General features: G+C 40.5%; 1 protein-coding gene across 3 annotated transcripts in view; it reads right to left on the bottom strand.

Annotated features, from left to right (window-relative positions):
- QSER1 (glutamine and serine rich 1) overlaps positions 1-23,204 on the bottom strand; it is a 61,645-nt gene extending 38,441 nt beyond the window's left edge. The window contains exons 1-4 of one of the 3 annotated variants that reach the window (XM_080687171.1): positions 22,695-23,204; positions 10,268-10,380; positions 9,726-9,788; positions 1,649-5,359 (exon numbers count right to left, since the gene is read on the bottom strand). In XM_080687171.1, coding sequence (XP_080543297.1) covers positions 1,649-5,359; positions 9,726-9,788; positions 10,268-10,380; positions 22,695-22,894 — 4,087 coding nt within the window. In that variant the 5' untranslated portion in view covers positions 22,895-23,204. Of the gene's footprint in view, positions 1-1,648; positions 5,360-9,725; positions 9,888-10,267; positions 10,381-22,694 lie in introns of all 3 variants that reach the window. The other 2 variants (XM_080687170.1, XM_080687172.1) reach the window with 2 other exon arrangements.
- Positions 23,205-26,781: the final 3,577 nt, after the last annotated feature.

Raw genomic sequence — 26,781 nt, forward strand, 5'->3', positions numbered from 1 at the left:
TTAAAAAATTAACTTCAACCCATATTTCATATCTTACACAAAAATATAATCAAAAGGCATCATAGTCCTAAATGTAAAATGCAAAACTTTCGAACTTCTAGAAGAAAACAGGTGAAAATTTCTGTAACCATGGGCTAGGCCAGTGGTAGGCAAACTCATTAGTCAACAGAGCCAAATATCAACAGTACAACGATTGAAATTTCTTTTGAGAGCCAAATGTTTTAAACTTAAACTTCTTCTAATGCCACTTCTTCAAAATAGACTCTCCCAGGCCGTGGTATTTTGTGGAAGAGCCACACTCAAGAAGCCAAAGAGCCGCATGTGGCTCGCGAGCTGCAGTTTGCCAACCACTGGGCCACTAGGCAAAAAGCATAAATCATAAAGGAAAAAGTGGATTTATTAGACCTCATCACAATTTAAAATGCCTGTCCTTCAGAATTATTTAAGGGCTGTGGGAATTTAGAAGACAGGAGCACTTATTCTGCCTGCAGTAACTTCCACAATGTGACTTTGAGAATGGTCTTCAAAGATAACCAAGTGTCTGCTGGGCTAAAAATGGAGAGGAGGTAGAAGAAAACCTGTTCAGACTCACAGGTCTAAGGAACAATGAGAAGTTCAGTTGTTACAGAAGAGGGAACATGGGAAGAATGGGGCAAGAGAGTAACATATGGAAAAGGAGAATTTTTACATATTATTTGTCTTTCTTCCCATTAAGCACCAACTAAGAAATCTTTAGAAATATACTACCAGATAGCTATGCTAATAGATTATGTGGGATAACATTTGTTTCATGTCACTTTAGTAGTTAAAGGCAGTTTCAAGTCTGGAAAGAAGCTAAGACACCACCACAAAACAAGGTTTAACGCTTGAAGCACCACTGTTTATACAAAAGAGCTAGACTAGAACTAGGCAACCTTGAGTTCAGATTCCAGCTCTGCCACTTACTAGCTGCATGAACCTGGGCAGTTCATTTACTCTGTTATATTATCAGTCTATTGGAGGTAACAATGCATAGCTCCCACCAGTGTTACTAGGTTCCTGGCACAGAGGTGGGAGCTATTTTACTATTTTAAATATTTTTTCCTTAGTATATTCTTTAAGATAGTAGTATTTATACTCATCAATTATTTACATAAGATAGTGTTTCTTAAAATAGTTCTTCTAAATGTTCCCTTAAAGTGATTTGGACATAGTTTGGAGCCAGCTGAAAAACTTCTTATATTAATTGTACATCCTGCATACAATATAACCATATTTAATAGTAAAATGTTAATCTTCAGGTAAAATTGGCATACCAAAAAAATGTCAGTTTATACTACAACAGGGCCCTCAATACAACGCCTCATATTCATAAGCCCACCTCAAGGTATCTCACATTAGACAAGTCTGGATAGCATACCATGTAAGTTAAGTTGCATGTGGTAAAAAGTCAAGGAAAAAACAAAACTACTCCATCAGAAATCTAGAAATTCCTACAGTCAAGGAACACTGGAAAAAAAAAAGTCCTTAAGGTACCTACCTGTGCATTTTGTCCTGAAAATTAATTTGCAGACCTGCTTCAAGCAAATAAAGCTTCAAAGCCAGTCTTACAGCCAGAAAAATAACAGAGTAAAGCCATAATTATAAAATCTAAATTTTAAAATTTTACCTGTTTCCTTTTTTTTATCAGAAGTAGCATCCAAAGTATTTAAGGTAGTAGAGGTGCTTTTATAAATATCATGACTGCATGCTCCAGAATCATCTTCATCAGATGAGAATGAAGATAAATGTTCTAAGTTTTTAAGTTCATTATCAACTTTTTCTGATGGACTGTTACCCCCCGTTTCAGACACTAAAGGTGTGGGTATTGTAGAAGAAGTCTTTGGAAATGGTGGGGGACAAAATGTACGAACAATCTGGGTCCCTGGTCGTCTAGTCCTGTTAGGCATTCGTACAGCAAGAGTGGAAAACTGCTGCTTGGGCCCAGATTTCAGAAAATCTAAGAAAGAGGCAATAAATCCTGTTTTGACTTCTGGCTGTTTTTCCTCTACTTCTTTGATCTTCTGTCTCATTTTTTCTTGATGCTGATAAACATCATGGCAGCCTTCTGAGGGAGGAGGAGGAGTATATGGCAAATATATATCTGTTCCCCTTGAATTTTGGCGTTTGCCTTGGATAGGTCTTTTCAGCTGTTTCAGATTACTGTTCTCTTCCTCTTTAGTTTGCCCTTTCCCTTTAGACTTTTTCTTCTGAAGGTTAAAATGCATTAAATCTTGGTTTTCTTCTTCAATCTTAACACTAATTGCCTCCCCAGGTTGGGCCATAGCCAATAGTGCAAGTGCACTCCTTGTCAGATTCACTGACACACCACTGTCATCACCCCCTAAGGTGAATTCACTCTCCGATGTAGCACTCTCTCCACTTATACTTCTACTACTGGAAACGAACTCTTGGTTTCTGTTATTATTTAATGAACTATCAACAGGGACTTCACAATCATCTTCAAAGTCATGACTGGTAGCAGGCTGTTTCTTGAATGGGCCAGACCTTTGCTCCTGGACTTCATGACTTGGTCCAGTCACTGGTGAAGTTAGTTTAGATGCTTTATTTTGACCTGGTGTTTCAATGTGCTGTTGATCAAGAGTCATTTTCGACTGAAGGGTAGGTACTGGTGAAAGGTTTACCGTAACTTGACTTCCATTTAAGGAAATATCATTTATATTCTGTGGCTTTCCTACTGTAGCTGTTATAGAGTTAAAATCTGAACTTACATGCCCAACATCTAATGACTGCTGAAAATGAGATTTAGAATCAGCATCTTCAACAGTTGGAATGGTTTCATTTGAAGTTGACTTGGAAAAATCAGAAGGTGTAACCCCACAAGCTGCTGCTGTAGCTGCTAAGATATCATCCACATTTGATAAAATATTTCTTTCATCATTGAGAAGAATTGCCTCTGGGAAACATATTGATCCAAGGGAAACAAAATGATTCTTTGAATCATGTTGATTTGTTTCATTAAAATGGCCCTTTGTTGTTAGATGTTGTTGTAAAGGTTTTGAAGACTCAGAGAGGTCCATTTTCATAATTTCAGAATTTTGAGTATGGAGTTGCTGCTGAGTATGATCACCATTGCTCTGAATAATATGACTATCCATTTGAAGAAAAGGATGCACTATTTGTTGAGGACTTGGAACATGATGTACTTGTAAAGATGCCTTTACCTGTCCTAAACCTGCCTGCAGCATTGACTGCTGAAGAATTTGTAAATCACAGGTAGAATCTAAAAGGATCTGTGTATTAGGAAGAGATGCCTGATGGCCCTGCCCTAAAGTATGATTTGGAATTTGAATCTGAGATGATGCATTAATTATTTGATCATGCTGCTCCTGAACTTTGACATCATGTACCTTATGTATAAGAGAATGCTGCTGAGAGACCTGCTGGTTTAGGTCTTTAGTACTCAATGTTATTTGTGGAGTTTGCATTAAATCAGTTGCCTTCTTAATATCAAGGGCTGCTGCACTACCGACTTGGCCAATTTGTTGGTTAAGTTGTGTCACCGAACCAACCATACTTTCTTCTTTTTTTGAACTTTGTAGAGCAATCCCAACAATGTGATCTTCAAGATGGGAGTTACTTCTGATTACGCTCTGAGAGTATCTGTCATCTGCCTTTGACACCTTATAAGTTGATTCTTGAACATTAATTTCCCCATCAGATAAGCTTTGGGTTGATGACTCAAGAGATACTTGTGGCTGTAATACCTGTAATTCTTGCATTGGAAAATCTTCTTTTTGCTTTGAAGATGTATACACATTTGAGTCAAGTTTCCTTTCAGCATAAGACTTTGGATCAGGGGAAGGTATGCTATTCTGTAATGTCTGACAATGAGTAGAGGATGTAAAAGATGATGACTGGATGGCAGGCAAAAACTTTTGGGACTGGGGAGATGATGACCCTGGAGCTTGAGCATTTTGGGAAGAGTGCATAGAAATAAAATTCTGGGTTGTGCTAGATTCTGGCAAACTCTGAGCCCGAGAGGCGGAAGAATAAGAAAGAGAAGGAGCTGTTAATGTTAGGGACTGCCCCGACGCATAGCTTTCTGAAGGACTAACAACTGACAAACCTTGTGATTGAGATGAATAATTAACCTGTGTCTGGCTAGCTGGTGATAAACCCTGAGAATGACCAGATGAATAACTTTGAGACTGGCTAACTGAAGATAGATCTCTTGTTTGAGCAGGGTAATTCTCATTTGTAACTGAGGATAACACCTCTTGCTGATTAGAAGAATAATTAAGTGTCTGATTTTCAGAAGTTACAGTCTGAGATGAACCAGAAAAAGTCAATGTTTTATACAAGGATGGCAACTTTTCAACTTTGCTGGATCTATAAACCTGTGAATGAACAATAGATGGCACATTATGTGGTTGTACTAAACCATAATTTTGGGATTGACTAACTGATAAAAGGCTTGGTAGTTGTGCTGTAGAATAAATTTGTGCTTGACCTGATATTACAGAACTCTGGTTATGTAAAGGTTTGGAATAGCTTAGTGTTTGCACAGGAGGAATTATACTTTGAGGTTTGGGGGTCTTAGTTGATGTGAGTGGTTGCTTTGCAGAACAGCTTTTTACTATTATAGTGGAAGGAGGATACCCTGATGATGGAATTACAGATGAATAAGATTGAGCAAGTTCCACTGATACCTGGGAGGTCTTCTGCTGCAGTCCTCCATTGCTCACCTGAGTGGACTCTCCAATTGGGCTACAGGATAAAGATGACTGCCTGCTTGTTTCCTGAAAATTAACTACATTTGCATTTGATAGATAATTATGTAAGGAATGCTGTGAACCAGTCAGTTGTGCCTGAATAGACTGGGTACCTGAAGGCCGCTGATGGTGTTTAATAACACTACATTCTCGAAGAGCTCTTTCAATGGAAGCAGTAGAATTAGTAAAAAGAGTTGAACTGTAGGCTTGAGGCATTTGCTGGGTTCCCCCAAGTGCTGAAGGCAACAAACTGAACTGAGGTTGTAAAAGATGGGGTGCAGACTCTTGAGCTGAGCGATATGTTGAGGACTGAGGTGGTACGCTATTACATAACACAGAACTGCCCAGGCGCTCAAATGCCAAAGCAGTTGGAACAGTTCCCTGGGAAGTTTTGATTTGTAGCAAAGGGTCATGAGGATTTAGAATTCCATTTGATGTAGTGTTAAAACTTGAATCCTGAAGCACCAAAGGTGAGGTGGTAGCAAAGTTTCTATTGTTGAAGGTGGTGGGATGCTGATAAGCAGAGAGGGCAGAAGGTGAAAGTGTTCCAGTGGTTGGCAAAGGTCCAGTAACGAACAGTTCAGTTGCTGCTGAGGAATGCATACCTATGTAGAGAATACGTGAAGATATTTATGCAATTACTACAAAAATACACTTATATTTATGTTTTCATAGTAGATACATATATAACATTTGCTCACTAAAAAGCATGTAAACAATACAAGGGTTTATAAAATGGAAAGTGATGGTTTCTAACTACAGTCCTACTTTTTAGAGAAGATTCTGAAAATTACATTTTCAAATAGCTAGCTTTCTTAAAGCAAAAGCAAAATTACAGTTATCAGCAAATCATACCTATAATTGTTATATAAATGTGATTATAAATAGTTAGACAAGGCCAATTAAGAAACCAGTAGCCCTAGCTGGTCTGGCTCAGTGGATAGAGCGTCGGCCTCCAGACTGAAGGGTCCCAGGTTCGATTCCGGTCAAGGGCACATACTTGGGTTGCGGGCTTGGTCCCCAGTTAGGGGCATGCAGGAGGCAGCCAATCAATGATTCTCTCTCATCATTGATGTTTCTATCTCTCAATCCCTCGCCCATCCTCTCTGAAATTAATAAAAACATATTTAAAAAAAAAAAAAGAAACCAGTAAAAATAAGTCCTGGCTAGGTGGCTCAATTGGTTAGAGCATCATCCCAATATGCCAAGGTTGTAGGTATGATCCCCAGTCAGGGCACATACAGGAACCAATGAATGCATAAATAAGTGGAACAACAAATCGATCTCCCCACCCCCTCCTTTTCACAATCTCTAAAAATCAATGGAAAAAAAAAAAACCCTTCAGGATTAACAAAAACAAACTAAAAATGCACAATCTCTAGTGATCAGTTTACCCAATGCAAAATAACAATGGACAAACTAAAATATTCATAACATTAAAATTGAAACTAAATTATCTACATTTAACATGATAAATAAATCTCACAATTACAGTAAGGTTAATACTGCAAAGTTTCTCTTATCAAAAAATATGCACTTTAAAAATCCCTTGCAATTCAAGTTTTTATGCCCTATGAACAATTTCTAATAACAACAGATGCATGTTTATCATAAAAGGCTAATCAGAAATTAATAAAGTACTGTCAAGAAGAAATTGTTAACATTTCAGGACAGCATTTTAGCCATACACAGCTAAAGTAAAAAAGTGTATGCCCTTCTCATCCAAAAGTTCCACTTCTAGAAATTTATCCTATAGAAATAAGTGGACACAAAGAAATTTGTACAAGATATTCATTACAGTTACTGTACATAATGAGTAGAAACAACCTAAATGTCCATCAATAGGGGATTGATCAAATAATGATGGCATATCCCAATAATATTATTGCTGTAAACATTGATAGGTGGATATATGTTTTGATATACAAAGATATAAAAAAGGGTAAATACCAAACTGTTAAATCTTCTCTAAAACGTGGTATTGTTGTTAGAAACTATCACTTTCCATTTTATATATCCTTGCATTGTTTACATGCTTTTCAGTAAGCTTCCATTAAAAGTATTTTTTTCCACTTTGGAAAAATTGGGGAAAACAGATTCTCTAGCCCTTTCAAAAACATTCTTCTCTTACTTCTTTCCATTAAATGTCAAAAAAGTATTATTACTACAAGGACAAAATATCTAGTTACACTTAAAAGAATAAATAACACTTAGAATTAGTGGTTAAAATAATATTATCATAGTAACTAGAAAGACTAACTGAATATGTAAAGTTATTCCAGGAAGCAAAAGATGAAGCTATTGTGTTTTTTAATATTCTGTTTTATTTTACACTAAACATTACCTCCTTGGAAGCAGAAAAGACATTGCTGAGGCATCTTAAGAAGCTCTATTAATGTAATTTACATCAGAATAAAATATAGTTTCCTATAGCTATCCTTTACAAATGTTTTCTCAAATATGCTATGACATTTCTTATTCTTTAAAATAAAACTTTAAAAACTAACCTTCCTGTTATCCTGCAAAAAATAAAACCATACAAATAACTGGGGGTGAGAAACAGTTGAAAAATAAAATTATGAAAATAAAATTTAAAAGTACCTATAAACGAACACAATACAGAGTGGGGCAAAAGTAGGTTTATAGTTGTATGTGAACGTTTATTCTTGTATTATTATTTACTAGAGGCCTGGTTCATGAAATTTGTGCACTGGGGGTTGGGGGTGGGGTCCCCTCAGCCCAGCCTGCACCCTCTCCAATTTGGGACCCCTTCGGGGATGTCTGATTGCCAGTTTAGGCCCAATCCCGGCAGTCAGATATCCCTCTCACAATCCGAACCACGGGCTCCTAACTGCTCAACTGCCTGCCTTTCTGCCCCTAACTGCCGCCCGCCGCCAGCCTGGTCGCCCCCAACTGCCCCCCCCCCGCTGGCCTGGTCACCCCTTACTGCCCCCCCCCGCCAGCCTGGTCGCCCCAAACTACCCCCCAATGGCCTGGTCGCCCCCAACTGCCCCCCTGGTCGCCCCTAACTGCCCCCCCACCCCCCCGCCGACCTGGTCGCCCCACGCAGCCTGCTGTTCAGTCGTCCTTCTGGTCGTTTAGGTCGTGATGGCCCCTGGCTTTTTATATATTAGGATTAATTATTGTATTATTTTCCATACAATTATAATACCTACTTTTGCCCCACTTTGTATAATGATTTTTATTAAATAGTGATTCAATCTGTTAAATTAAGAATAAATTTATATAACTTTAATGATGAAATCAGTCCTATGATTTTATTCTATCATATCAGCTACCCAGCTTGCAGTTGCTGACATAAGTGAAATTTAATCTTTCACCAAAAAATAAAAAGAAAAAGTGGTGAATGTAAATTTACTAAATGAGGGAGAATTCATTCACAATGTAAACATATATAAAATCATTACAAGGTATATTTTCAATATCTTATAATTTTATATTCAATAAAGCTAGAATTAAAAAAAGAAATCTAATCTCTGCTCCTCTCAAGTAGACAAGAACTACTGTTAGCCCTTAGACCAGGGGTGGGCAAACTTTTTGACTCGAGGGCCACAATGGGTTCTTAAACTGGACTGGAGGGCCGGAACAAAAGCATGGATGGAGTGTTTGTGTGAACTAATATAAATTCAAAGTAAAGGAGCGGAGGGGAGAGCAAGAGAACCGGATAGAACAGCCGGATCCGGCCCGCGGGCTGTAGTTTGCCCACAGCTGCCTTTGACACACAGGTTTGAACTACATGGGTTCACTTACATAAGATTTTTAAAAATAAATACTGTAAATGTATTTTCTCTTCCTTATGATTTTTCTTAATAACATCTTTTCTCTAGCTTACTTTCTTTTAATGTACCACATAATACATATAAACATATAAAATGTTAATCGACTGCTTACTTTATTGGTATAGCTTCCAGTCCACAGTAGGTTGTTAAAAGTTAGATTTTAGGGGAATCAAAAGTTTTTGCATGCCCAGCTGATATAGCTCAATGGTTGAACGTCCACCTATGAACCAGGAAGTCATGGTTCAATTCCCAGTCAGGGAACATGCCTGGGTGGACCAATCCACAGTGGGGAACCTGTAGGAGGCACCTGATTGACGATTCTCTCTCATCATTGATGTTTCAATCTCTCTTTCCCTCTCCCCTTCTGTCTGAAATCAATAAAAATATATATTTTTAAAAGTTATTTGCGCCCTAGCCGGTTTGGCTTGGTGGATAGAGCGTCAGCCTGCGGACTGAAGGGTCCCAGGTTTGATTCCGGCCAAGGGCACATGCCTGGGTTGCAGGCTTGATCCCCGGTGGGGGGTGTGCAGGAGGCAGCTGATCAATGATTCTCATTATTGATGTTCCTATCTCTCTATCCCTCTCCCTTCCTCTCTAAAATCAATAAAAAATATATATAAAAAAAAGTTATTTGCAACATGGCAAATATAATGAATATTGTAATAACTATGTATGATGCCAGGTGAGCACTAGAATTTTTAAAGTGATCACTTTGCAAATTATATAAATGTCTAATCACATGTTGTACTCTTGAAACTAATATACTATAATATTGAATGTCAACTGTAATTGGGAAAAAAAGTAAATTTTGCTCTTATAAAAAAGTTATATGTGGACTTTCAACTATGCAGGGGGTCAACACACCCTTAACACCCATTTTTCAAGGGTCAACTGTACTTAAGTTGCCAGATAAAAACTTTACTTCTAGGGTTTATCTTTAATAATTACCTTCTTTCTTCAACTTGTTGGTTTTTATCAGAGTGCTAAAACTGAATTTCTGCTAGTAAAATTTATTGAATTTTGTCCACCTTAAACCTGTGAAAAATTCCAGGTTTTAAAGTTCACTGGAAAATCAATAATTAACTTCACTCTCAGCCACACTACCATAATGACAAGGTCCATACAAAGTATATTTTTACAAGACTTAAAAATTCTGAAAACAAAGAATCACCTGTCTGCCAGGATGGAGCCCTGAATTGTGGTAAAAGAGTAGTTCCTGAAGAAGCAGCCTGAGCTGTTTGAGATTCAACAGAAGAGAGAAAGTTCATTACTGAAGATTCCTTAGTGTTAGTGCTGGCACTGTTCACACCAGTATCAAATATTCCAGAAAGACCTACATTTGAAGATAAAATATATCCCAAAGTAAAGATATTATTAATATAAAATTATATTTCTGATCATATTTTAAAAAGGACTCTGAAATTTGAGGCCAAAAGTTCTACAATCCTAAACTGTTTTATTTTGAAATAGCAAACAAATATTAATTTGACTACGCATAGTTATAATTTAAAATCTATAAAGATGCATGAAAAAGATCTCCCAACTAATTAGTTATGTTTATATTCCTTATCAATAAAAGACAAAGCTTTTAATCTCATTTTTATTTTAAAATTTCCTATGTACATATTCATAACCCAACATGTGAAAACTGACTTTTTTCTTATTCACTAAATGTACCCAGATTCATGTTATATTTCACAAGAGAGTTTTTACCGGTTGGCTGAGGTGTGGTAGGATATCCAGGAAGTTGATGAGAGGCTGCAAAAGTCTGTCTCTGAAGGCGATTTGTTTCAGAGAGTGAGGGATGTCCTTCTTCATAGCTTAAACTAGAGGATAATAAAAATAAGTGACCAAAAACACAATGCTCAAACCATATGATCAAAAAATTTCTAGAAAAAAAATTTCTAAAAGAGCAATTGTCAAAGGTAGCAGAAGTCTTTGACTATAAATTCCTGATCTATAGACCAAAGAGATCAAGCACAGTCTGACAATAATGTCAAAATGGGGAAAGCACATTGAAGATATACAAGAAAGAAAAATGACACATAATATTTTCTTTAATTCAGCTTTTACCTCCTACAAAGTCCTTTTACAGGGAGAGGTAAAATATGGAAGAGCAATATCCTGGAAAACAGGACAGCTGAATTCATTGTCCAAGCTCTACTACTGGCTTGCAGTGTGATTTCAACAAGTGATTCAATTACTGTCAGACTAATCTTATCTGTATGACTAAGGGACTAGACAAGATAATTTCCAAGGTCCCTCTAATTTTAACATTCTATGTAATATCAGATCATTCAAATAAATTGATCATTAATATTATTTCCCAAAAGCTTGAAATTACATTTTGAGTCATTCAGAAAAAGATGTTTTCTTCCCTTGATTTTTATTTTGAATATTTTAAACCCAGAGAAAAAATTAAAATAGTATAATGAATAACCCACACACCTGTCACCTAAGATTCAACAACTGTTAACATTTTATCTTTCACTATATATATATATATATATATACACACACACACACACTAATTTATTTTTTAGTTAACCACTTGAAAATAACTTGCAGACATCACACTACATCCTTAATTCCTTCAGTTGTATCTCCTAGGAATAGAATATTCTCCTATATAACCAGTATTAGACTTGAAGAACTTTAACATTAAGTCAATAATAGCATGTAATACAGAGGTCATAATTCAATTTCCCCTAATTATTAGCAAAATATTTGGAAATTTTAAAGCTCTTTCAATGTAGGATGAAATCAAATTCAAGAATGGCATTTGGTTGTGTCTCTTTATTTAGTTTTTAAAAATATATATATATACTAGAGGCCCAGTGCACAGGGGTCCCTCAGCCCAGCCTGTGCCCTCTCGCAGTCCATGAGCCCTCGGGGGATGTCCAACTGATGGCTTAGGCCCTAAGCCGGCAGTCGGACATCCTTAGTGCTGCTGCGGAGGCGGGAAGAGGCTCCTGCCACCACTGCTGTGCTCACCAAGGAACAGCTCCTGCGTTGAGCATCTGCCCCCGGTGGTCAGTGTGCATCATAGCAACCAGTCATTCCGCTGTTTGGTCGATTTGCATATTAGCGTTTGATAAGATTTTTTTATTGATTTTAGAGGGAGAAACATCAATGATGAGAATCACTGATTGGCTGACTCCTGTACGACCCCTATTGGGGATCAAGCCTGCAACCTGGGTATTTGCCCTGACCTGGAATCAAACTGTGACCTCCTGGTTCATAGGTTGATGCTCAACCACTGAGCCAAGCTGGCTGGGCATGTCTCTTTAAATTTAGACAGTGCCTTACCCTGTCCTTAATCCCAGATCCCGCTGTCTTAATTTCATGACACAGAAATTGTGTCTTAAACTGTCTTAATTTCTTGAACTGTATGCTATCCCAAATTCTGGATTGGTCTGATTGCTACCTCATGAGAAGTACATAGTGATGTTTCTTAATTATCGAATAACATGAGAACACACACAATGTCAATTTGTCTCATTATAAGTGATGCTAAACTGAAAGGTACTGTCAGATCTCTCCATGATATGCAATTTTTTTTTTTTTTATTGATTTTCTACAGAGAGGAAGGAAGAGGGATAGAGAGTTAGAAACATCGATGAGAGAGAAACATCGATCAGCTGCCTCTTGCACACCTCCTACTGGGGATGTGCCCGCAACCAAGTTACATGCCCTTGACCGGAATCGAACCTGGGACCTTTCAGTCTGCAGGCTGACGCTCTATCCACTGAGCCAAACCGGTCTTGGCCATGATATGCAATTTTGAGGTATTATTTTAAGGCTGTGTAAATATCTTGATCCCAACAGCAATGGTTTAGATATCATTCACTCAAGATCTTTAACTCAATTATTGCATTGAAAATTAGAAATGGTAGGTTTCTAATTATACCATTATTTCACATTTAAAAGTTAGCATTCTTCGTAAAATAAAAATGAGCCTTTTCTGCCCAGTCAGCATGGCTCAATGTTTGAGCATCAACCTATGAACCAGGAGGTCATGGTTCCATTCCCGGTCAGGTTGTAGGCTTGATCCCCAGTGGGGGGGCATGCAGGAGGCACCAATGATTTTCTCTCATCATTGATGTTATCTCTCTCTCTCTCCCTCCCCTCTCCCTTCCTCTCTGAAGTCAATACAAATATATATATATATATATATATATATATATATATATATATTTTTTTTTTTTTTTTTTTTTTTTTAAATGAGCCTTTTCTGGATAGCAGAGGTTCACTGGAGAAAGAGGTCCTCTGCAATGTGGGAGAATGACTCAGCACAGGAAACCGGGGTGGTTGCCCTCCAAGCTCCAACCCCAGACCCTCCAAACCTGTCTTCTTATTAACACAGTCCCAGTCCACTCTGCCCAGGCCCAAGGGACAATGGACTCTCCGTGGAGCCAGATCCCACTGACAGGTGGGAGCCTGGATCTCAAAGAGGCACAACAGCGGACACTGCGGTTTCGACTGTTCCAGAAGAAACCTGCTTCTGTTGCCGGAGACAGAACACACCCAGCCCTTTCTCAGAAGCAGAGTCACAGAAGAAGAGGTTTCACAATGTATAGTGTGGGCTCATCACTGAGGAATCTGAGCCTTGCTTTTCATATATCAGGTGGAAGGAAGGCCTGCTGTGGGAAGAGGATACTCTCAATGGGGAGGACTTCCTGGAGAGGGAGGAGAATCAGGAGACTCCCAGGGTCATGCCCTTTGCTCCCTCTGGCTCTTCTGAGAAAACCAGGATGGAGACTTGAGCTTTCAGCACTTGTGGACCTGGCATGAATCAAAGAGAGACAGCCAACCCAAGTCAAGTGAGTGAGTGGTGAGTGGTAGTGAAAGGACTCGTGAGCATCAAGGATGTATTTCACAGAATTGCAGGGAGGACTTAAGTCAGGTCTTCAGGACAAATAGATTCCTAACGTCTTTCTCTTTGTAAAAGTGCTGTATTATTTCACAAGGAATTAGAAGATTTTCAGTGTTTTGAAAAGAACCTTTACAAAGCCCTAGCAAAATCTCCAATGAAGTGGTATTTCTTATCCATGAGAGTGAGTATTCTCCAGACGAGGGACACTGGTGAGTTTTATTACACAGACAGAAACTGAAGCCAAGCATCACTGTTTTGATCCTGACATTGATCTGTAATCAGAATGGGCACACCATCAAGCCATGTGCCTCTGACTCAGTACCAGCAAGAAATTCTCTGTCCCATGCACCTGTAGGCCTGTTAGAAGGTTGCAGTGGGAGCCACTGAGTTAACACTGTCAAGGGGGCTTTCCATCTCTTCAACCTGATGGCAGCTCTGAGGAAGCAGGATTCTTGCCTTAGAATAGTTTGGTTTTCCTGAGCATAAAATCAGGATCATTTTACCATTCCTTCCTTAGAGAGGTCAATGGGGCCACCTCCTGTTGCAGACCTGTGGGCTGCCCACTAGGGAACCATTTCCTCCTCGCTACCTGGGTGGCAGAGCCTTGATTGGGTTGCCCTCTTCTTAGGGCTATGTCCTTTTTAGGACCGTGGGCTCCACCCAGCTCCAAAGGGTGACTCTTTGCTAGTATAGGCCATTGTGGGGGCCTCATCTTACCTGGAGATTGTTAAGTGTGGGTGGGTTGTGCTGATTCTGGCCAATGAAACCTGGGAGACATCTGATGAGGGACATGAGACAGGATACTGTGAGCAAACGGGAATGGCAGAGAGAAAATGGAGAGAACCTGAGTCCTCAATGACATTTTTCAGCTGCTCATGTAAGTAATCTTGGATCACCTCTACTTTGGAAGCTCTTACTGTGAGAGGGAATGATTTGTCCCTGTTGCCCAGGGCCACTTGGTTGGGTTGCTGTTATTGAATCCTGCTAACAGGCAAATGAATCTCCTCTTCGGCATCTATACTTGCCTTCCTGCTGGGAGAGCACTTGGGAGAAGGTATTACCAAGCAAAGGCCCCCTCAGAGGGCAGATCTTAAACCAGAGCCTTTCAAACCAGGACATGAGGTAGGGCGGAGGAGAGGCAACCCCACTTCCCCATAGGACTGAGGCACAGGGACTAGCCACCACCCAAGGAGCTGAAATACACTTGACTTCCCATCTTCAACTCTGGAATTCATGGGAACTTTTCATTCTATTTCCTAACGTTTTTTTTCTTCACATATAACTGATATTTCTGTTATTTTTCCTACTTTCTAGTTAAATGATTTAACCCCACCCCCACTTAGCACGTTGTTCACATAAAGCAGTTGTGCACGGAACCCGGCTGCATGCCACAGGTAATCCCAGAGTGTGTGGATAGCACCTGCCAGGTCCACACAGTGATTGTTGCAAACAGAAAGGGGACAGAGCAGTAGAAAGCACCTTGGGTGGATGTAGCAACTTTCACTTGCCCTGAATCCTCGGCCTGGAAAGTCTGGGCAGGTGGTAGTGACAGAAGCCCAGCACAGACCACATTCCTGCCTCAGGTGAGGTCTGTGTAGGTGAATTCCCAGGTTGCATGAAAGGGCCCAGTCATCACAGCTGAGAGCTCAAACTTGCCCCAGGCCATTGTTCAACAGCAGGGACAGTGTCCCTTCCACTGGGCTTCAGTAACCTTGGCTGGCTGTGGTTCAAAGCAAAAGGATGAATTACTGACCTTATCTTGGGTGATTCTTCCTGTCTCTCCTCACCCAAACTGGCCCCTCTGTGGTGATCTCCTTTCGTCAAAGTCCCTAGAATGTCAGCTTGGGGAGGCCAGGACTTTGCCTGTCCTGGTCCCTGCTGGCTTCCCAGTGCCCAGAACTGTCTGGCGCCTGGTGTGTGTTTCATAAGTATTTCTGAATGACTAACTGATGTGTTTGGATTAGGGATGCTTTAAAGGCCACACTACAGTGGGAAAGAGGAAAGTGCCCAGTGCATCTGGACTCTGAACAGAGTTTAAACGGCAGGAATAGAGAGAATAAATGAAGATGGAGCCTTGGAGGGTGGCAGGAAGGAGCTGCTGAAAAAGGCAGGGGGCCCCACTCAAGTTCTCAAGAACCATGTGGGAGAACACAACTCATCTTTACTGGCGTGGGAACTTCTGCTGGCTTGGGTCCAGGGTCCAGGGTCCAGGCCAGGCAATACTCTGTGGGCCCAGAACAGCACTGGGCTCCATCCCCTTAGCACCCTACTCATGGCCTGGCCAGGACTGAATCTGATGACAAGATTGTCCTTGGTCCCTGTTCAATTACCCGAAAATCTCCAGGGGTAGTGTCCAGATCCTGGAGGAGTGGTTGTGAGTTATTCCCAGAGAATGGAGGTGGTGGGAGGTACTCTGTTAGGCTCAAACACATCCTTCTAGCACAAGAAGTTTTAGGCGCACCTTGTTATTTTTCCTGTACCAGACCTGAAATCAATCATTTCTACTGGGAGCCCTTTTAGTGGGCATTGGCATTTAGAAACCAAGATCTGGGTGTAAGGTGTGTTTGATGCCTGAGGTTTCATTTGCTTTTAGGCCCTTTTGGTGGACAATCTAGTCTTTTAAAATACATGAGCTCATACTGACAACTCTCATTCAAATCTAATATAGTATTCCTCATCTTCCCTGATTTCACACATGTATCTCCCTTTTCCTAAGGTTGGAATCCTAATTCACAGCTACATCAATATATTTCTCATTAGCTCTATTTGAAAATACTATAATATAACCTCTACCAAAAACAAATCTAAGTAAAGGTCAATATTTCTTCACAATGCTTTCTGTCCCAAGATTATATCCCGCTAAGTGTATACAGTTAGAATACTGATTCAAAAGTAATATATTATTGTTACGGTTACTTTATTAATTACTTGTAGGAATTACATTTTGTTTGTTTGAAGTTTCAATTTTAGGATTATTTTTAAATCTTTTTTGTTGTTGTTAATCATCACCCGAGGATATTTTCCCCTTTATTTTTAGAGTGTAAGGGAAGAGGAGAGACAGTGAGAGAAGCATCAATGTGAGAGAAACACATCAATTGGTTGCCTCCCACATGCGCCCTTGACCAGAATCGAACTCAGGACCCTGTAAGCCAACACTTTATCCACTGAGCCAAACCAGCTAGGGCATAAAAATCTTTTTTTAACTTTAAAAATAAATTTTATTAAGGTATAATTTACACACAATCAAGTACACCATTTTTTAAAATCTTCACCTGAGGATATGTTTTTATTGATTTTAGAGAGAGGAAGGGGAAAGGAGAGAGACACACTGATGTGAGAAACATCCATAGATCGGCTGCCTCCTGTACCCCCGACCTAGGTATGTGCCCTGACCAGAATCGAACCCACAACCTTTTAGTGTATGGGTGATGCTCTAACTGAGCCACCTGACCAGGGCAAGTACACCCATTTTAAGTGCACAGTTCACTTATTTTGATAAATATATACACCAATATAATCACAATCCTAACCAACTTTTCCTTCACAACAAAAGGTTTCTCATGACTATTTGCAATCAATACCATTTTCATCTCATCCCCAGACAGCCACTGATAAACCTAATGCCTATATTCTTTTGTGTCTGGCTCTTTTCATTCAACATGTTTTTGAGATAAATTCATGGTGTTGCATACATGAATAATTCATTCCTTTTCAATGAGTTGTATGAATACTAGTATATCATAACATGTTTATCTAGTCACCTGATGGACATTTGGGTTGTTTCCAGTTAGGGACTACTATGAATAAACAAACCTGCTTTGAACATTTGTATACAAGTTTTTTGTGGACATACGTTTTCGTTTCTCTAAGTTAAATATTTGGAGTGGGATTACTAGGTGAGAAGGTAAGTGCATGTACTATTTATTTCACATTACCATTAATAATGAATGATGAATGAATATTCCATTTCTGTTTATATTCTTTTGACCATTTGAACTTTTCAGTCTTTTTTTTTTTTAATTGGGTTGGCAAGATCTTTTTTTAAAAATATATATACTTTATTGATTTTTTTATAGAGAGGAAGGGAGAGTGATGGGAGAGTTAGAAACATCGATAAGAGAGAAACATCTTTCAACTGCCTCCTGCACACCCCCTACTGGGGATGTGCCCGCAACCAAAGTACATGCCCTTGACCAGAATCGAACCTGGAACCCTTCAGTCCGCAGGCCAACGCTCTATCCACTGAGCCAAACCAGTTAGGGCCAGTCTTCTTAATTTTAGACATTTTAAGTAGGTAGAGGTATCTCATTGTGGTTTAATTTGCATTTCCCTAATAACAAATGATGAGGAGCATATTTTTATATTTTTATAGGCTATTCTTTTAGTTTCCCTTGTGAAGTTTGTTTAAATTGTTTGCCCTAAAAAAAAAAAAAAAAAAAAAAAAAAAGTGGTAGTTAGCTTTTATTGGTTTGTAAGAGGTGTGTAGGTGTATTATATAAAGTCCATGACAAGGACTTGAGATTTTCCTCTGGAGAAACATTGGAAGGTTTTAAGCAGAGTAATGACATCACCTGATTTATATTTTGAAATATTAAATCTGACTGTTGCATGCTTAATAAACTCTAGAAAAGCTAAGGTGGAAGCAAGAAAAGCAAAAGGAGGCAATTGAAACAGTCCATGCAGGAAACCATGGACATGGAGATCACATCAGCAGGATTTACTAAGGGAGTGGATACGGAGGGAAAGAAATGAATCATAGATGGCTCCCACCTTTTAGGCCTGAGATGCAATAAAAGGTGATATTACTTACTGAGGTGGGAAAGATTAGAGAACCAGGTTGGTGGTTAGGGTGATATCCATGTTTTGGACACATTTGTTTGAAATACCTCTTCAATATTCATGTGGAGATAATAGTAAGCAACTAGGTATGAATCTAGAGGTATAAATTTGAAAGTCATTTGCTATACAGGTTAGCTTCACTTAGGATGACTTAGGAGGCTACCATAGTTATCCAAGTGAAAAATAACAGTACCTTGAATCAGGGTGGAGTGGGAACAGAAAAAAAGTAGACAATTTCAATATATATTTAAGAGATAAAAAAGTAGTAGCACACACAACTCCCAGGTTCTGGCCTGAGCAACGAGGTGGAGAGAGGTGTGACTGAGATGGACCTCACTATACAAACAAGAGGTGGGGTGGGTGGGGGAAGCATGAGCTCTTTACTAAATGCCCATTACATACTCAAGTAAAAGCTCAGAGAGAGGTAACTGGATATGGACTGGGTGCTCAGAAGAGGTCTGGGCTTGAGCCACATGTATCCCCAGAGATGATATTTAAAGCCATAAGCACGGATGTTATGTCCTTAGGAGAAAGCATAGAATGAACAAGAAATCGTATCAGTCCCAAGTCCTGAGAAAATGACAACATGTAGAGATTAAAATAGCCAGGACTAACGAAGAACAGGGAAAAGCAGTGGGCCAGGAGGAAAATACAGTGCTATGGAAGTGAAAGGAAGCTTGTTTCAATTGGGGCGGGTGGGGGGGGGGGGGGGAGGTAATGGTGACAAAGAACAGCGAAGTAAATATATTAATAATGGTTAGGTTTCCAGGCCAGCTACAAAAGCTCATTTAACCCATAATATAGGTAGATGTATCTTACCATGAAGTAATTAAGTACAGTAATTAAACATGCAGACTCCATATCCACAATGCCCAGGTTTAAATCCCAGCTCCACTACTTACTAGCTATGTGTCTCTAAGTATATTAATGTCTCTATGCCTCGGCTTCTATTTTCACTAAAAGAAAGTAAAAATAATACGTACCTCAAAAGATTGCTGGAGGATTAAATTGTGTGCATGTGTGTACTAGTACATCATTTAAAACAGTCAGTAGCTAGCACACATTAGTTGCTCAGTAAATGATAGTTACTATTACTTACAACATTATTTCTATGGGAAAACACTTTCTGAACAACAGAAGTATATTTAAAATAACCTTAGTAATTTGGGATTGTCCTTACTCCTCATAAATTGTGAATCTTACAAGGTCTTTTTTAAAAGCCTTGAGGGAAACTCTAGCTTTAAAACTTACTCAAAAAGTCCTTAATATAGTAGCTGACCATTTTTAGAGAAGCTAATCATTATCACACTCATTAAACATGCTATAATCAGAAAGAACTTATTAGGAAATTCTAAAAACTGGTGGCAAAAAAAACCCCGGACTGTTTCAAGTTAGAAAGGCAAAAAAAAACACAAATATAAATCATTGTAAAACAAAATATTTCCATTTAGTCACTTTCTGGTGCATATTCAAATACAAACATCTATCATCACCATGATAAAACTGCTATCTCTTCCTGTTCAGTACAAAATATAAATAATAGAGAAAAGGCAGCAGCAGGCTTGCAGCTTCCTGATGTCATCTTATTTCCAAAAGCATGCGAAGGTATTTACAGTATCTAAAATAGTCCCACAAAAAATATTTCCAATTCCATAGTGATAGGCAAAAATATGCTCATTTGGTCCCTAAAACCAACTGAGAAAAGCACAAATAAATGGAGACTAATATGACCAGTTCTTACCCCTGAACTTCCATGTACCTAGCCTGTATTGTTTTAGAAATATTCAGAAATCTCTATTTACACCCTATTTTAAGGTAAAATGCTGGTGTTTCCCATAAGCTCTTTATTTTTCAATGGTTAAAACAACAGAAATACCTATGTCTGATGGAGCCGCTATATCAAAAAAGCATTACTTTAAACTCATGAAAAATTATTTACCATGCTTTTCCCTATCAGTGATGAAAATGTTCCATTTCAGGACCAAGCAGACAGAAAGTAGGATGTTAGATCCCATGCCAGTAACAACTGAATGTCATTATCATCTGTAAGCCTCCGAATAGGTTACTGGAAACAAGGTGACAGACAAGCTAATTCTTCATGGATATGTATCCATATTACATCATCACAACTAGTACTCATTTGCACCTTCAGGAAGAAAGTGCCACAAAGGGAAACAAAAACATTCAACTGATAACCTGAATTATGAAAAAGCTCTTTAAAATGTTATAAAAATATGAACAGGCTTCAGAAAATACAGAATACTGAAAGACTTAAGGGCATTATTTCAGATTTAGTATTTTCTATATAACTGAAATGAAAAAGGGCATTGCACAGTTTGAGGAATAAAACGAGGTACAATGAAGAAGTGTGTGTAGCCCTGTACAGATGGCCTGATCCTAACACAAGATGTTAACAAAGCAAGTTGGTGGGGGAGGGGGAAAGCCTGCATCTTCTATGCTGTAATTTTGCTGACCCCATCCCCAAAATATATTTTAAGGGGGGGACTTAGCATTTAAAAATCAGTAACTTCCAATAAACAGAAAATAAATTTATTTTAGATTATGTGTTCCAAATGAATCTACTTACTGTTTTCAAATGTGTTTGGGAAGTCATTCTTTGTTATTTTGATAAACAACATTTGGAAAATATGACAAGTAGATTTAGTTTCTTGCCTCAGAAGTATTCTGCTAAAAGAAATAACAAAAATAACTAGGTAGCATTTACCTAATAAAACATTTTTTCATTTAAAACATAAAAAATGCTGCACAAATACCTATCATTGCTGTTCACTGAAGAGAAAGTAATTTTAATTTGTAAATTATCATTTTCAATGCAAAAGCTACTTGAAAAATGATAGTCAAATTACCACCAAAATAATAGTAATGGGAAAGGTACCAAACATCTTCCATAAAACTCTTTAAAATGGTTTAATTGTATATAATACAAAGTTATGACTGCTTATGACTATTTATTTCAGCATTTAAGTATTTATCTCCAAATTGGCACATCACTTTTTTTAAAAAAATCTCAGTTCTTTTAAGCAAAGGCCCTAAAATTTTCTAAGGAAGCTTATTTCCCTTTTCTTGAACCAGATTTTTCTCAATTTCTCATAATCATCCCAAGGTACTATCTAAAGACAAAGATCAGCTGATCTTCAGACCTATTTTCCAAATCGTGAACGTGGAATTTTCATAAAAACAAAGATAACCTAGAACACTGTAATATGTAAAGTTAAAAAAAAAAAAAGTTCACTTCTGTCTTGACAATAATGAAGAAATCTGATGAGACAAAGCCACGAAGCTTCCTGTCGGTAGTTGAGGATGAAGTCATTAGCAACCCAGGATTCCCGATCCTGGTTATCAGAAGCTTCACCTACCTACCAGATTCAGCATTGTTCAGCAGAGGTGGTTTTAAAACACCCCGCTCACGAATCATCCGAACCAGACCACGCCTTCCAGTTATCATTCAAATGACCGTTTCACAAAGTGGCACTACAACGCGTCTCCCGTGAGCTCAAATATCTAATAAGAGTCAGTATCTTAGATTCCCTTGGTTATGCTAGAGCAAAGATGAACTCTTGAACCCCACGCTACAATAATGACCAGAGCTCCAGAAGCCGAAATGGAGAAGCATGCTCCTGTTCTTCAACCTTTATGGCCTGCACTGAAGCCCCCCTCCAATTTCTTCCCAACTTTTGGTCTCCCCAAGACACAAGAGAGATTCCTTACTTCTGCTGTTGTTGAAAGGGAAGAAGACCGAAGAGTAACTCTGAACGCGTGGAAGAGAAAGAGCTTGATCTTGGCCAGCACTGCAAACATATGTCACCCAGCTCCGCGCAGCGTTCGCGCGCCACCAGGACCCCTCCTGGGGCCCCACGCCCCAGGGGTTCTCCCGCAGCCCAACCCTCCTGGGTCCCCCAATGTCAGCGACCCGGCTCGGCGCCTCTTGCTCTCCGGTCTCCCCCACCCTCACACTGCCAGGCCCCCCAAGGCCACATTGTCGGTTCTAATACAATGGAATGTCACAGCCCCGAACTCCTCGGAGCCCCCTTTACCCCCTCACCCCGGAGGCACTCTCGGGTCTCCGTGAGAGCCGAGTTCAGCCACGAACCCAAACTTCACCATGTGAGAGCCCAGGACCCGGGAGGTGACGGAACCCACGAATCCCGACTAGCCCTCCCTTTTACCCACCGTCCCCCACTAGTCCCAGGCGCGAATCCCGCACTGGGCGCCCCCGCCCACCCCAAGACCACCGCAGAAGAGGCCTCAGCCGCCTCTTCGGCGGGGGTGAGGGTGGGGAGACCAGTGGAGGGCTCCCCACCCGGCCCGGACCCTTGGGAGGTGCTGCAAAGGGGCGAAGGCCCCAAACGCATCCCCGGCCTTTCCTGGCCCACCAATACCCCGCCGCCCACCCTCCCTCCCTACCTGGCCTTGAGGCTGGGGCTGCTGCAACTGCTGCCGCTGCTGCTGGCGGCGGCCGCCGCGGCTCGGGGTTCGTAGGCCCAGGCAGGGGCGGGGGGTTGTGCGGTGGCGCTGGAAGCGGCGGCGGCGGCGGGGGCAGCGGGGGGCGCGGGCGGCGGCGGCGGCGGGTCGGCGAAGCCGGAGGTCGCGTAGTTCCTGTCCATCGTGAGGGTGGCGTAGGAAGGGCGGGCAGCAGTGGGGGCTCCTCTAGGGCCCCGTGTGAGGGGAGTGGGAGGGGTGGAGGGGGTGGGGGAGGAAGAAGAGAGGGAGGAGGCGGCGGAGGGAGCTGCCCCCTCACATGGCCCCGGCGGCGGACGGGCGGAGGTCGCGCTGGCCAGTTTGTGCCTGGGGATCCTGGGCCGCGGCGCGCGGCGAGGCCCCCGCGGGGTGTCAGGGAAGCGGCGGCATCCGCGGCCCGGGCTGGCGGCGGCGACGGCGGCGGCTTCGCCCCATGTTGGTGGATTTCCCAGGATGCATCTCCCGCCCCTCCGCCCCGCCTCCCCTCTCGGGCGCCCCGCGCTCGCAGCTCTCGGCCGAGCGGCCTGCCCGCGAGGCCTCTGCCGCCACCGGCCGCCTCTCGATGGCTAGCGTGGGGGTGAAGGCTCGAGGCCTCCCTAGCCCAGCCAGCTCTGGGGGGCCCGGAGGGGCGCCCGCGGGCCGCGAACTTCCCGCCGTCGGCTGCTCCAGGGAAAGCTGTCCGCCCGCCGCGCCCCGCGTGGGAAGGGGCCGCGCCTGATGTTCGCGCTGCGCGAGGGAGGGGGAATTGAGTGGAAACAGGGTAGGAGGCTGCAAAGGGGGGGAACTGGTCACGCGTTGCCTGGAGTTCGTTGTTTGACCCTTCGAATTATTTTGAGCGACCGGAATACTCAGTTCCCACATCGCGCCTTCTTTCTCTGCCCCAGTCCCAGACCAGAAACAGCTGAGTGGGCTGTTCTGCAGTTCCGTTTACTCCCTTCCTGCCCCAAGCTTGCTGGGTTAGGGGACCCTTTTCCTGCTGTTAGGGGGAGATTTCTATTTAAAGAGATTCAAATTCAAATGTATTATTTATTTTCAATCCTCGATGAAAGGACCTTTCCCAGGGGTTCTTATTAACTGTCCCTACCCCCCACCTAGGGGATTTTCTCATTCTGGGTTTTAGAATCTTCTATCCCAAGATAAATAGTGCCTCTTCATTAATTAATCCAGCTACCTTCTGGATGACTTTAATTACAATGAATTTAAACTCACTATGCACATTTTGTGTTGAAGTTTTTTGTCTGAGACTTGGAACCTCAGCAGGACTCTTTACCCCAACATTTACTATATGTTTGGTGCACGGTAATTTAATTATTATTTGAGGTTTGTCTATTGTACATGAGTTGTGTTTCTTCTATCCTAATAGTGAGATTTAGGGAACATAGAAAACATCGTTCGGTAGTGAAGGCATAAAGTAAAAGTTAAAAATAAGAGTAAAGTTTATGTTTATTGGCCATCGCCCTTAAAAATCAATACTAGTTTAACACCTATTATGTGTTTAGCACAGAAATCTATCCCCAGGATAAGCCTAGCATAAAAGTTTAAGCAAATCAGGCAGGCATAGTAGAAGACCCAATAAACTTGATACACTATCTCTGATCACCATTTTAAAGGCAGTTTAAACTTTGGTAATACCGGTATTGGATTAGCTATTTCTTTTGAGATTAATTTTGTCCTGAGAGATTGTTTTCCTCCTGGCGCCTACATCCCTTTGTTCCTATTCATTCCTTTTTGTAAGTCTTTAGGCACTTGTGATGCTCGGAGTCCTGTCCTGGGGTGGGGAAGCAAGGAAGTGACTAGTGGTTATTTACAAATGAATTCAAACGTGCAATTTTATGTTAATTCCAGTATGCATGTTACTGAGGATATCTTTGAAAAGTGGTTTTCCTTGGGGAAGGAATTTGCCAGAAAATCTGAGATCCTGCTGAGAAGTAAATCTTCCTTGCAACATTTATTTTTCTTACTGCATACTGGAGGTCTGTAATCTAAATAAACCAAAAAAGTTTTCACTATTACGTTTATGTGTATTTTTCTGAGCACTAAAGTGTTGTCTCTGTGGAGAAGGTCTAGGAAGTGGAGAGGCATGCTATAAATGTTTTATGGCACTTAGTTTGAGATACCCACAACTGTTACTCAGAGTGAGTTATGCAGTCAATACCAAACAAGTGGCAATAAAATCTTTATAGTCCCTCCTACCATTATGTAGTTTGTTTATATCACATAAATCAGAGGAAAGAAATTAAGCAAAATTTTCAGTGAGTATTTTAAAAATAATATTACTCTGTCACCATATGTGATGTTCCTTTGCTCATTAAGTGAAATTTCCTTAGTTTACTTTAAACTAATACACGTATATTTTCAATGTTACATGTCTACAAATAACATCACTAAATCTTTTTTATTAAATGGATATCTGAAGAATGTCTTCTTCCCTACTGGAAATATACTCCCAATGCTGCAAACTTTTCATGATATCTTTTAAATAATCCGCAACTAAGCTGCTTTAAGTCTGAGCTAGATAATGTCAAAAGAGAGCCTTGTTCTTGCTTTAAATAAAAATGGTCATTCCATTCTTTGCCTGTGGAACTTTTACTCATTGTTCAAGAATCCAGATCAAACATTCTGTCCTCCATGACATTCCCCCAACTTTCCAAAGCAAAACCAATTGCTTCCTTTTCAGTTGCCCAGTGGTGCTTATTATATTACATTTAACACTGTCATGTTCATTACAATTGTATCTGCCACTTTCCCTCACAGATGAGTTCCTTAAGGGCACTCATCTTTGACTGGCTGCCTGCCATCCCCCCAGGGAAACAGCAGTGGAGTCCCAAGAGCTGGGTGTAAGCTTGCTTCTTTGGAAGCCACAGTCTCACTGGGAAGTGTCAATGGAAGACGGTGCTGAGATACTCCTCCCAGTGAGCAGAGCTTCAAGAAGCATATGTGGTCATCAGTTTTGTATATAGAAGGAGTGGTCTGAGCTATAGATATGGATAGACTTCAGGGCTCTGGTGAATGGCTTAGCTGATCGGTGCTCTGGAAGGAACAAGGTTGAATGATTGGACCAGGAGGCCTGGGAATGAAACATAATCTAAGTAGTAGCTGTAAAGATAGGGGGTGGCCTGATCGTAAAGTCTTTCAATGAGTATAGCTTTTATCTCTCTGGAACTTAAAAAATATTATTTTAGTTTATTTAAGGGAGAGAGAGAGAAACATCCATTTGTTGTTCCACTTAGTCATGCATTCATTGGTTGATTCTTGTATGTATCCTGACCCAGGATCGAACCTGCAACCTTGGAGTATTGGGATGACACTAACCTAGTGGTCGGCAAACTCTTTAGTCAACAGAGCCAAATATCAACAGTACAACGATTGAAATTTCTTTTGAGAGCCAAATTTTTTAAACTTAAACTTCTAACACCACTTCTTCAAAATTAGACTCGCCCAAGCTGTGGTATTTTGTGGAAGAGCCACACTCAAGGGGCCAAAGAGCCGCATGTGGCTCGTTAGCCACAGTTTGCCGACCACTGCTCTAACCAATTGGGCCACCTGACCAGGGCATATTACAGGAACTTTAAACTTCATTCTGTAGATGATAGCTATTCTCATCAGAACAACCAATATGTATTTTAATACATATGTGCTGGATCCTGTGTTATGGGCTTTACATGGATTCTCATTTAATCCTCAAAATGTCCTTAAGATATGGGTATTGGTGATTAATATTTCCATTTTATAGAAAATTGAGGCTTAATGAAATTAAGTAACTCCTAAAATCATTTGAGCTAATATAAATTGATGATAATGCAGGTAGAACTTCAAACCAGCTATGTTTGACTCAAACCCAATAAGTTTCAGCAATAAGGACTATTGCCTACTTTCTCCACTGAGGAGTTACTATATTTTTCCTTATAATGAGTACGAATTTTTGGGTACTTTAATAATTTGTAAATTCCTGAGGCATCCCTCTTTTTACCAATGGTTTTAGCATCTGTATTAGTTTCCTGTGGCTGCTGCAACAAATTCTTACAAACTGGAT

Source organism: Plecotus auritus (assembly GCF_963455305.1).
Source record: "Plecotus auritus genome assembly, chromosome: 9".
Classification (NCBI taxonomy): domain Eukaryota; kingdom Metazoa; phylum Chordata; class Mammalia; order Chiroptera; family Vespertilionidae; genus Plecotus; species Plecotus auritus.